This window comes from Stegostoma tigrinum, chromosome 6 (genome assembly GCF_030684315.1).
Source record: "Stegostoma tigrinum isolate sSteTig4 chromosome 6, sSteTig4.hap1, whole genome shotgun sequence".
Classification (NCBI taxonomy): domain Eukaryota; kingdom Metazoa; phylum Chordata; class Chondrichthyes; order Orectolobiformes; family Stegostomatidae; genus Stegostoma; species Stegostoma tigrinum.
Window position 1 is genome coordinate 91,524,882 of NC_081359.1, and position 13,255 is coordinate 91,538,136.

The following is a 13,255-nucleotide window of genomic DNA, read 5'->3' on the forward strand; positions in this document are numbered from 1 at the left end:
TCAGTGTAACCATTAATCCAAAAGATGGCAGCTCTGACAATTCAGCACTCCTTTAATACTGCAATACAGCGTCAGCCTCGATTTTAGCACTTAGCTGGACTCAAAGCCAAAACCTTGCAACTCACAACTGGGAAAGCTATTGAGTCTCAGCTAACATTCACTTTGTTTTTATGAATAAATTCAATATGCTTGTAATGACAATCTGTTAAGATTACAGTATGATATCTGAATCCTATGAAACCTATGGCAACTGCTCCTAAATCCCAGATCTTTCTATAGTTTTCAAACTGGTCACTGTGGCCCTTAGCTTCAGATGGGGAAATTAAACCAATAGAGACTAATGCTTATGGTTCCAGCAGCACATGTGAGAGTTACTTAAACATTTTTGCTTGAGCCACTATATAGGTTCTGTGCTGGTACTGGGAAAATGTGACTTAACGTGCAGAAACTAATAAGGGAGACAAATTAAAGAGTACAAACATGCAGTGAGCAATTCCTTCAAAATTCCATTTTACACAGCAGAAGGAAATGTTGTCCCAGATCTAAAGTAGATGTCATGGTTAAACATCTAACTTTTTGGATGAAGGTAATATTAGTTTGCTTGTTTCGTAACTTCCATTGTATTCTTTTGAGAACTGAAAGGTAGAGACTTATGTAAATGAATCCAATGCTTGAAATATTCCCGGATATTTGCTGTATCTTTTGGCTCAGGGATCTTACCCACAGCAATTTCAGTACTAAAACAAATGTCTTTCCCTCTTCCCTCAGTTTTACTACCATAGGATTCCTACTTTCCTTGCTATCCCAAAATCTTTATCCGTTTCCTATTCAATGAATCCAACTTAAAAACCTAAATACCAGTTTCTGTCCAACAGAAAATAGCTGCATACGCTAAGTAGTAAGTAGTCGTGAAATTATAATCCATTATGCAGATACATAATTCACAATGATCTGTTTAGATCAATTTAAAAAACATTAAGCGCAAACAAAATAAGCTTTAAAAGCCTACCTGGAGGATATCCAGGACTGCCACTGGCATACATATTAGCAGTATAGGCAGGAGCAGTGGTCGGATAACCTGCTGGATAACCTGGAAAGGAAACAGAAAGGAGAACTGATTAATGTCCACTAACAGGTAACACAAACAAAATGACAAAAGGGGAACACTGTTTTCAAAATCAAATACAATGCATCACTTAAGCATGTATTAGATTACATTCCACTTGAAAAAAAAATTCTCAATTTGCAGAGTTATGCCATTCTAACAAATCCGCTTTCCATACAATATCGTAAGCATGCATGCAATATTTCTGATTGAGTGGAAACTCTACATTTCTTCCAAGTGCATGAACTTTCTTGGATCCATAAATTTTCCAGAGGTGCCAGTAGTAAATTTACATCTACAATTTGCTCAGAGTAGGGCCAACAACATGCTGCAAAAGCTAAATTAGTGACTCATGAGTGTCATGCAAACTCAGCCCTTTAGTATTATAGCAGCTTATAGGAAATGAACTTTCATGAAACAGGCCATTTAGGTCAATAATTTGATGCCAGTGTTTTTATGTTCCACGAGCCCGCTTCCACCCTTCATTTAATACTGTCAACATTTCCTTCCTCATGTGTTATCCCAGCTTCTCTGAATGCCTCCATACACTTTACCTCAATTGTTAATTGTACTACCATGTTACAAAGAAAGTGGTTTCAAGGTGAATACTAGTTTATTCTAAATTTCTACTGGATTCAATTATGCCCCCTAGCTATGGTTTCTCCCATTAGTGTTAAGATCCTCTCTAGATTTACCCTACAAAATACTTCCTTAACTTTAAAAACCTCTCCAAACAAAGTCCCTCAGTTGGCCCATTTACCTGGGGTTGATAGGTTACCGCTAAATATTCTGGAAACATTATGAGTGTTTCTGACTCAACCACCCTTTCAGGCGTTGACATCTAGACTTCCACCACCCTGAGAAAATTTCTCAAATCTTAGCTTTCTACCGCTTAGCTTAAATCTAAGCCCCTTGGTTAGTGACTCCTCTACTAATAGAAAAGTGTTTTCCTGTCCACCCTATCCATACCCAATCTCATACATGTATCAGGTTCCCTTCCAACCCTCGCTGCTCAGGAAAAGAGGCCAGGCAATTGAATCATCCTTTGTCAGTCAGGCTTTCCATCCCAGACCACAACCTGATAACTCTCCTCTGCTCACTCTGCATTTAAATTAAACAATATACTGGCTTTGGAGACTGTTCGAAGAGATTTACTAGGCTGATTCTTGGGGATTCAAGGGGTGACTTATCAAGAACAGGTAAACAGGTTAGGCAGTTATTCATTACATTTTGCAAGAATCAGGAGTGATCTTAATGAAACACTTAACAGTCTTGAGAGGGTACATGTTAAGTTGATGTTTCCACTAGTAGAAAAATCTCAAACTAAGGGGCTGAGTCAAAGAACAAAGGGACATTCAGTTAAAATTGAATATGTAAGGGAATTTCTTCTCCCAGAGGGCAGTGAATGCCTGGAATTTTTTACTCCAAGAGTGGTGAAGGCTAGTTCACTGAAAGTACTTAAAGACAAGGTAAATAAATTTTTGAAATATCAGTGGGTTAATATCTATGCTGTGCTGGCAGAAAAAAAAGAGTTGAGGCCTGAGGCAGATCAGCCATGATATTTTTCGATAGCAGGGCAGGCTTGACAAGCCAAACGTCCTCCTCCTGCCCTATTTCTTATGTTCTCTCTTGTGCATTCACATCTTTCCTTTAACAGTGAGCAGAACTGCATGCAGAGAGATCTGTGGGTGGACACAAGGTTCCTCTGGTCTTCAGTAGCTTCCAGGATCCTACCTTTCAGTTTCATCCCTGGTGTAGGCTAGACCACACCAAGTGCGTGACCCCTTATCTTTCAGTGTCAAGCTTCATTTGTCATTGCTCTGCCTGGTTGACCAAACCACTGATATCCTGTTGCAATTTACAGCTATCCTCCTTGCTGTTCACCACTCCAGGTAATTACGGTCTCACGACAGACTTAGAGAAATTATCAAATGCTAATGTCCATGTAAACAACATCAAATGCATTGCTTTCAATAACACTTCTGGAACACCCTCCTTGAACTGATCCACGCTGACTATCCCTGATTAATCCATCTCCCTCCGAGGGCACAAATATTGTGTCCCACAGAATTCTAATAATTGCGCAATACCGAGGTCAGACTGACTGGCATGTAATTTTCTGGTCGAAACCTTCCTCCTTTTGTTTTAAAAAATATTATGCGGCCAAGTAAGCAATCCTCTGGCACATCACCTTGAACTAGAAAGGATTAGAGAATTATTGCCAGGGCCCTTAGTATTGTAACTCTTGCTTCCCTTGGTCTGAGACTGTGTCATGCGAGCTTGCAGATTCATCCACTTTTAAAGCTGCTAAACCCACTTGTATACCTGCTCTTTTTATCACTTCCTTTTAATATTTCACAGTCCTCCTATCCTGCCAATGCTTTCTCATGCACATGCTTTCCTTACCTAATTTTCTTTTCAAATGCCTCCCTGCATTTTCATAGTCTCTAGGGTCTCTGCTGAATTGAGCCCTCAGTATCTGCCATGCGTTTCTCTTTTTTTCTGTTCTTTTGTGGGATGTGGGCATCACCGGTTGGGCCAGCATTTCTTGCCCATCCACATTAGCCCTTGAGAAGGTGGTGAGTTGCCTTCTTGAACAGCTGCAATCCACCTGCATAGGGAGGAAATTCCAGCATTTTGACCCAACTAAGTGATGAAACAGCGATACATTACCAAGTCAGGATGGTGAGTGGCTTCGAGGGGAATTTGGAGGTGGTTGTGTTCCAATATATCTGCTGCCCTTGTCCTTCTAGATGGAAACGGTCGTGGATTTAGAAGAGGCTGTCTGAGGATCTTCGGTGAATTTCTGCAGTGCGTATTTAGGCAATAGACACTGCTGCTACTAAGCGGTGGTGCAGGGAGTGGATGCTTGTGGATGCAGTGCCAATCAAGCGGGCTGCTTTGTCCTGGATGATGTCAAATGTCATTGAGGCTGTGCTCATCCTGGCAAGTGGGCAATATTCCATCACACTTTTGACTTGTAAATGGTGGACAGGCTTTGAGGAGTTAGGAGGGGAGTTACTCGCTGCAGTATTCCTAACTTCTGACCTGCTCTTGCAGCTACTCTGTTTATGTAGTGAGTCCAGTTGATTTCTGGTCAATGATAGCCCCCAGGATGTTGATAATGAAGGATTCAGTGATGGTAACACCTTGAATATCAAGGTGGTGGTTCGATTGTTTTTAAATTGGTGATGGACACAGCCTGGCACGTGAGAGGCACGAATGTCACTTGCCACTTGTCAGCCCAAGCCTGGATATCCTTCAAATGCAACAAGGTCTTGACATGGACTGATGCAGTATCTGAGGAGTCAAGAAGGTGCCGAACATTGTGCAAACATCCCCACTTCTGACATTATGATGGAGGAAAGATCACTAATGAAGCAGCTGAAGATGGCTGGGCCGAGGCCAACAGCCTGACGAATTCCTACAGAGATGTCTAGGAGCTGAGAATGACTGACCTCCAACAACCATGACAATCTTGCTACGTGTCAGGTATGACTCCAACCACCGGAGCGTTTGCCCCCGATACCCATTGATTCCAGTTTCACTGGGGCTCCTTGATGCCACACTCTGTCAAATGCAGCCTTGCTGTCACGGCTTTCACTCACACCTCAACTCTGGAATTCAGCTCTTTTGTCCACGTTTGAACCAAAGCTGTAATGTGGTCAGGAGCTCAGTGGCCCTGACAGAACCCAAACTGGGTGTCACTGAGCAGAGATAATGGGAACTGCAGATGCTGGAGAATTCCAAGATAATAAAATGTGAGGCTGGATGAACACAGCAGGCCAAGCAGCATCTCAGGAGCACAGTCACTGAGCAGGTACTGGTTGATAACACCTTCTATCGCTTCACTGATGATTTACAGTGGACTGACGGGGCAGTAATTGAACAGGTTGGATCTGTCCTGCTTTGTGTACACAGGATATGTTCAGGCAATTTTCCACACTGCCGGGTAGATAACAGTGTTGTAACTGTACTGGAACTGCTTGGCTAGGGGAGTGGCAAGTTCTCGAGTAGAAGTCTTTTGTACTATTGCCAGAATGATGTCAGGGCAGCATCCAGTGTCATCAACCGTTTCTTGATATCACGTGGAGTGAATCGAATTTGCTGAAGACTAATATCTGTAACGCTGGGGACCAGTAGAAGAGGCAGAGATGAATCATCCACTTGACACTTCCAGTGAAGATTTCAGCAAATGCTTCAGCCTTATCTTTTGCACTGATATGCTGGACTCTTCCATCATCGAGGATAGGAATTTTTGTGGAGCTACCTCCTTCAATGAGGTGTTTAATTGTCTACCACCGTTCGTGACTGGACGTGGCAGGATTGCAGAGCTTAGATCTGATCCGTTGGTTGTAGGATCACTTAGCTCTGTCTGTCACATGCTGCTTTTGCTGCTTGGCAAGCAAGTAGTCCTGTGATAATGGGAACTGCAGATGCTGGAGAATCCAAGGTAACGAAATGTGAGGCTGGACGAACACAGCAGGCCCAGCAGCATCTCAGGAGCACAAAAGCTGACGTTTCAGGCCTAGACCCTTCATCAGAGAGGGGGATGGGGTGAGGATTCTGGAATAAATAGCGAGAGAGGGGAAGGCGGACCGAAGATGGAGAAAAGAAGATAGGAGGAGAGGAGAGTATAGGTGGGGAGGTGGGGAGGGGATAGCTCAGTCCAGGGAAGATGGACTGGTCAAGGAGGTGGGATGAGGTTAGTAGGTAGGAGATGGAGGTGCGGCTTGGGGTGGGAGGAAGGGATGGGTCAGAGGAAGAACAGGTTAGGGAGGCAGAGACAGGTTGGACTGGTTTTGGGATGCAGTGGGTGGAGGGGAAGAGCTGGGCTGGTTTTGGGATGCAGTGGGGGAAAGGGAGATTTTGAAGCTGGTGAAGTCCACATTGATACCATTGGGCTGCAGGGTTCCCAAGCGGAATATGAGTTGCTGTTCCTGCAACCTTCGGGTGGCATCATTGTGGCACTGCAGGAGGCCCATGATGGACATGTCATCTAAAGAATGGGAGGGGGAGTGGAAATGGTTTGCGACTGGGAGGTGCAGTTGTGTATTGCGAAATGAGCACAGGTGTTCTGCAAAGCGGTCCCCAAGCCTCCGCTTGGTTTCCCCAATGTAGAGGAGGCCACACCGGGTACAGTGGATGCAGTATACCACATTGGCAGATGTGCAGGTGAACCTCTGCTTAATGTGGAATGTCATCTTGGGGCCTGGGATAGGGGTGAGGGAGGAGGTGCGGGGGCAAGTGTAGCATTTCCTGCGGTTGCAGGGGAAGGTGCTGGGTGTGGTGGGGTTGCAGGGCAGTGTGGAGCGAACAAGGGAGTCACGGAGAGAGTGGTCTCTCCGGAAAGCAGACAGGGGTGGGGATGGAAAAATGTCTTGTGTGGTGGGGTCGGATTGTAGATGGCGGAAGTGTCGGAGGATGATGCGTTGTATCCGGAGGTTGGTGGGGTGGTGTGTGAGAACGAGGGGGATCCTCTTTGGGCGGTTGTGGCGGGGGCGGGGTGTGAGGGATGTGTTGCGGGAAATGCGGGAGATGCGGTCAAGGGCGTTCTCGACCACTGTGGGGGGGAAAGTTGCGGTCCTTGAAGAACTTGGACATCTGGGATGTGCGGGAGTGGAATGCCTCATCGTGGGAGCAGATGCGGCGGAGGAATTGGGAATAGGGGATGGAATTTTTGCAGGAGGGTGGGTGGGAGGAGGTGTATTCTAGGTAGCTGTAGGAGTCAGTGGGCTTGAAATGGACATTAGTTACAAGCTGGTTGCCTGAGATGGAGACTGAGAGATCCAGGAAGGTGAGGGATGTGCTGGAGATGGCCCAGGTGAACTGAAGGTTGGGGTGGAAGGTGTTGGTGAAGTGGATAAACTGTTCGAGCTCCTCTGGTGGAGGGCGTGGGTGGTGTAGCGTGGGCAGGAACAGCAACTCATATTCCGCTTGGGAACCCTGCAGCCCAATGGTATCAATGTGGACTTCACCAGCTTCAAAATCTCCCCTTCCCCCACCACATCCCAAAACCAGCCCAGTTCATCCCCTCCCTCCACTGCACCACACAACCAGCCCAGCTCTTCCCCTCCACCCACTGCATTCCAAAACCAGTCCAACCTGTCTCTGCCTCCTGTTCTTCCTCTCACCAATCCCTTCCTCCCACCCCAAGCCGCACCTCCATCTCCTACCTACTAACCTCATCCCACCTCCTTGACGTGTCCGTCTTCCCTGGACTGACCTATCCCCTCCCTACCTCCCCACCTATACTCTCCTCTCCACCGATCATCTTTTCTCTCCATCTTCGGTCCGCCTCCCCCTCTCTCCCTATTTATTCCAGAACCCTCACCCCATCCGCCTCTCTGATGAAGGGTCTAGGCCCGAAACGTCAGCTTTTGTGTTCCTGAGATGCTGCTGGGCCTGCTGTGTTCGTCCAGCCTCACATTTCGTTATGCAAGTAGTCCTGTTTGGTGGTTTCACCAGGTTGATTCCTCATCTTCAGGTATGTCTGGTGGTAAGCCTGGCATGCCATCCTGCACTCCCCATTGAACCAGGGTTGATTCTCTAGCTTGATGGCAATGGTTGAGTGGGGGATATCCCCAGCCACGAGGTTACAGATTGTGCTGGAGTACAGTTCTGCTTCTATTGATGGCCCATAGCACCTCATGGATGCCCAGTCTTGAGGTGCTAGATCTGTGCAAAGTCTGTCCCATTTAGCATGGTGGTAGCACCACACAACATGATGGCAATTACTCTCAATGTGAAGACAGGACTATCTCCACAAGGACTGTGCGATGATCACTCTTACCAATACCATCATGGACAGATGTAACTGCTGATGGCAGACTGGTAAAGAAGAGGTCAAGTATGTTTTTCCATTCTTGTTGGCTCTCTCCCCATCTGCCGCAGACTCTTCTAGCAGTTATGTCCTTTAGGACCCAACCAGCTCAATCAGTACTGCTACTATCGAGCCACTCTTGGTGGTGGACACTGAAAGCCCCCACCCAGAGTACATTTTGTGCAATTACCAGCCTCAGTGCTTCCCCAAGTGTTATTCAACATAGAACAGTACTGATTCGTCAGCTGAGGGAGGACAGTACGTGGTAAGCAGCAGCAGGTTTCCTTGCCTGTGTTTAACCTGAAGCCACAAGACTTCATGGGGTCCAGAGTCAATGCTGAGGACTCCTAGAGCAACACTCTCATGACTGCATCCCACAGTGCCACTACCTCTGCTGGGTCTGTCCTGCTAATGGGACAGGACATATCCAGGGATGGTGATGGTGGTGTACGGGACTTTATCTGTAAGGTATGATTCAGAGTATGACTATGTCAGGCTGCTGCTTAACTAGTCTGTGAGACAGCTCTCCCAATTTTTGCACTAGCCCCTAGAGGTTAGTGAGGAGGACTGTGCACAGTCAAAAGGGCTGTTTCTGACACTGTCTTTTCTGGTGCCTAGGTCAATACCAAATGATCGATCTGGTTTCATTACTGAGGCTTTGGAGTGATTGGTACAACTGAGTGGCTTGTTAGGCAATTTCAGAAGGCAACTGAGAGTTAACCGCATTACTGTGGGTCTGGAGTCACATGTAGGCCAGATCAGGTGAGGGTGACAGATTTCCTCCCCTGAAAAACATTAATGAACCTTATGCATTTTTCCTACAGTCGACAATGATTTCATGGTGATCAACTGATTCTTAATTTCAGACCTTTTTAAAAAATATTGATTTCAAATGCCACCACCTCCAGTGATGGGATTCGAACCCAAACCAGAACATTAGCTGGGTTTCTGAATTAATAGTCTAGTGATAACACCACTATGCCATCACCTACCCCATATCCTTATCCTTTATCCATACCCCTTTATCCTTAACATCCAGAGTTCTCTGGTCTTGGTCTCACCCCTTGTCTTTCAGGATATGTATCTGATCTATACTCTTGGTAGTTTTTCCATGAATGTTTCTCAATGTTTAGATGGTTTTATCTGCAAGTAGCTACATCCAGGCCACTGAGTCAAATCACATTTTATCTTAGTAATATTAGCTTTTCCGCAGTTGACAGCCTTTATTTATGGCCCCATTTTTCTCATAACTATCCTAAATTTAACTGAGTTATATCACTATTTCCAAAGTGCTCCCATAATCACATGGGTTCCACCTGCCCAGGTTTGTCTCTGAAGATTAAGTCCAGTGCTTACCCCTCCCTTGTTGCGTTTTTTAAAATATAGTTTTTTATTAACCCATTCTCCTAATCAACCTGTCTCCGAGATGATATTATGTATTTCTGGAGCTGGTTGGGCTTTAAGCCGGGCCCCTCAGACTAGGGTAGGGACATTACCACTGTATGTAATAGCTAAAAAATATGATCACCAGGCAGCAATTTAAGCAATCAGCTCTCTCCCTAACTTGCATACCAAAGCCATCCCAGTTAATGTTTGGGTAGTTAAAATCCCCTACTATTGCTGCTTTATTTTCTTACGCTACTCTGAAATTTGATTACATCTTTGATCCCAAGTCTCCCTCATCACTTGGGGATCTATAGCCTGTTTGTACTTCTGTTTTACAAGTTTATATATGGTTCAATTTGATTGAGGACCTTTGAAGAAGTCACATCAGACTCAAACTATTAACGTTATTTCTCTTTCTTCAGATGCTGCCAGACTTGCTGAGTTTATCAAGAACTTTGATTTAAATTCTGATTTCCAGCATCTACAGTATTTTACTTTTCATTGAGAGGTTTCACTTGACAATCCTTCCAAGATATCATCCCTCCTCACTGCTATAATTCATTCCTTGATCAATAACGTCCTCCCCACATCTATGCCCGTCTATGATCTCAACACCATATAACCAGGAATGCTGAACTGCCAAATCTCTGCTGTAGCTATACCATCATGCTCCCATGCACCCACCTGCGACTATCTAAGAGGGGGGGGGTCACTGGACCTGAAACAATGACTCTGGTTTCTCTCCACAATGCTGCCAGACCTGCTGAGTTTCTCCAGCAACTTGTTTCATTTGTAAGAAATTTCTACTTTTGTGCCTTCTGCTCAAATGTCTTCTTCCTCAGGCTGTCAATATTCAAATACACCTAATATAGCCTTGATGAAGTCACTTCTTCCTTAACTTGTGTACGTTAACTCCGCCTTCTAGATTCACTTACTTCATTTTAACTTCTAATTCCAGCTCAAATTGTCTCCCCTCTGAACTGTATGTCATGGTTCCATTAGCAAACCTCACGAAGAGATTGTTCCCATTCTACTGATATGTTGAGTCATGTAATTTATACCGCACCCCCATTTATACTTCATTTTTCTTTCTTCCTGTATCATTTGGCCCAACATGGGCCACATCCCTGCCAGTTCACCTTTCTAATTCAGAATGCCCTTCATCTTTTCATTGCCACCCTTGGCCCTGAAACACAGGAGGCAACATACCATCCTAAAGTTATGTTTACAGCCACAAAGGCACCTGTCCATTCTCCTCACTAGTGGATTCCTAACCACTACTGTTCTTCCACACTTCTTCCTCCCCTCCTGAACAGCTGCACCACGCACAGCACCATAGACTTGGCACTGGCTGGCCTCTAAACAGGAACTGTCACTTACACTAATTTCCAAGGGCAAGAAAAGCAGTTTGCCAGCAATGCTCACTTGAGGGATTCTCTCTTTACCTGCCAGGTCGTCTTTATCTTCCCAGTGGACAATTATTCCCTCTCTGCCTATCCTGCCAAAGCTACCATGTGACCACATCTTGAAGTGTGGTTTCCATGAAACTCTGAGCCTCTTGAACACACTGTAGTGTCCCCAGATGTGCTTTAGTCTCAAAACCTGGAGCCTGAGTTGCTCCAGTCAGAGGTACTTCCTGTATACATGGTCACCTAGACTGCCAAGAGCAGCTAGGATTTCCAACATCTTGTCGAATATGCAAATCATGGGCCTGAGCACAACGAAATCTTAACTAAACAGAATATCAGTCCCTGCTTCTACTTACGTATAGACTAGAAAAATCTGTGTGACAGGAAACCAACCAGGACCCCTTACATCTATAAAGTAAAGCAATTTAGTCATGGAAATATTAATTGTATAAAGCTTTTAAGCAGTATTTTGGACACGAGAAAAATACTTATGAATTACCAACCTGCTCTTGTGACATCACAAGTCTATTTTGTTTAAGCAGCCAATCAGATATGATTTTGTCATTTCTTTACGGTCTCAAGCGCTTGTTGTAATTCTTGCTCATAAACAAACATCCAGACAGCTATGCGTATTGTCATGTCTACAGGGATTCTCTCTCCCTGGAATTTTCATTTAACAGGCTAACTGGCCTTCAATGGGTCCTTTGAATATACTTTATTTCCAATGGTTAGGGTATTGGAAGTGACGATTTAGTGTGTGGAAACTGAAATCACAGATTCTCATGGATTCATCCAGTCTGTCATAACCTGAATTTCATCAGATTTGAACATGGAAGTGAAAAGCAGCAATAACAATGCAGAGAAACTGTACATGTGTTCTATGCATAATCAAGGCTCGAGCCAATCATCTGGCCTGTGGAGTCACAAGTGTGATTACACTGAGATGAAACCATGGAAATGTACAGACTGTGGGAAAAGATTCAATTACCTATCGCAGCTGGGAAAGCATCAGCACAGTCAGAACAGTGTAAAGCCATGAAAATGAGCTGTGAGAAGGGATTCTGTTAGCCATCTGAGCTAGAAATTCACTGGCGCACTCACACTGGAGAGAAGCTGTTCAAGGTGACACAAAAATTGGAGATATAGCTGACAGTGAAGACGATTACCTCAGAGTGCAACGGGACTTTGATCAGATGGGTCAATGGGCTGAGGAGTGGCAGATGGAGTTTAATTTAGATAAATGCAAAGTGCTGCATTTTGAAAAGGCAAATCAAGGCAGGACTTGGTAAACGATAAGGTCCTGGGGAGTGTAGATGAACAAAGAGACCTTGGAATGCATGTTCACAATTCCTTGAAAGTGGAATCCCACGTAGAATGGACAGTGAAGGAAGCATTTGGTATTTTTGTTTTTTTATTGGTTAAAGCATTGAATATAGGAGTTGGGAGGTCATGCTGTGGCTGTACAGCGCTTTGATTTGGCCACTTTTGGAATACTGCGTGTAACTCTGGTCTTCCTGCTATAGGGAGGACATTGTGAAACTTGAAACGGTTCAGAAAAGATTTACAAGGATATTGCCAGGGTTGGAGGGTTTGAGCTTTAGGGAGAGGCTGAATAGGCTGTGGCTATTTTCCTTGAAGCATCAGAGGCTGAGGGATGGCCTTGTAGAGGTTTATAAAATCACGAGGGGCATGGATATGGTAAATAGATAAGGTGTTTCCCCCAGGGTGGGAAATCCAAAACTAGAGGGTGTGGGGTTAAATTGAGAGGGGAAAGATTTAAAAGGGACCTCAGGGACAAATCTTTCACGCTCAGGGAGTGGTGCGTGCATGGAATGAGCTGCCAAAGGAAGTAGTGGAAACTGTTACAATTATAACATTTAAAAAGGCACCTGGATGGGTATATGAATAGGAAGGGTTGAGGGATATGGACCAAATGCTGGCAAATGGGACTAGATTAATTTAGGATATCTGGTCAGCATGGACGAGTTGGACCGAAGGATCTGATTCCGTCCTGTAAGCTCTATGACTCTATATGGGAATTTAAATTGATTCGCACACTTAACCCTACTCTAATAACGTAAGAAACCAAAGCAGAAGTAAACTATTGAGTCCCTCAAGCCTGCACCACCATTTAATACAGTCATGACTACTTTTCAGTCTTAGTTCCACTTCTCTATTTGTTCCACATATCCTTTCATTACCCAAGATCAAACTCTATCCATCTTTAGAATCATTTACAGCACAGGAGGCTACACAGCCAGTGACAATTGTTTGAAAAAGACAGAGAACAGGCTGTGCTCAACCACTCCACACTTGCAAAAGCCACATCACAGCATCTACTCGGGCCCAAACGTCAGCTTTTGTGCTCCTGAGATGCTGCTTGGCCTGCTGTGTTCATCCAGCCTCACATTTTATTATCTTGGAATCTCCAGCATCTGCAGTTCCCATTATCTCTCACAGCATCTACTGTAAGCTGTGAACCAACAGCATTATTCAAACATTTCTCTCAACCTGTTCAGAGATGTTATTACA

At 44.7% G+C, this 13,255-nt stretch overlaps 1 protein-coding gene across 4 annotated transcripts in view; it reads right to left on the bottom strand.

Moving 5' to 3' along the window:
• fam168a (family with sequence similarity 168 member A) overlaps positions 1-13,255 on the bottom strand; it is a 105,797-nt gene that overhangs the window by 44,158 nt on the left and 48,384 nt on the right. For all 4 annotated transcript variants that reach the window (XM_048532273.2, XM_048532271.2, XM_048532270.2 and 1 more), the window contains exon 3: positions 1,010-1,090. In XM_048532273.2, coding sequence (XP_048388230.1) covers positions 1,010-1,090 — 81 coding nt within the window. The remainder of the gene's footprint in view (positions 1-1,009; positions 1,091-13,255) is intronic.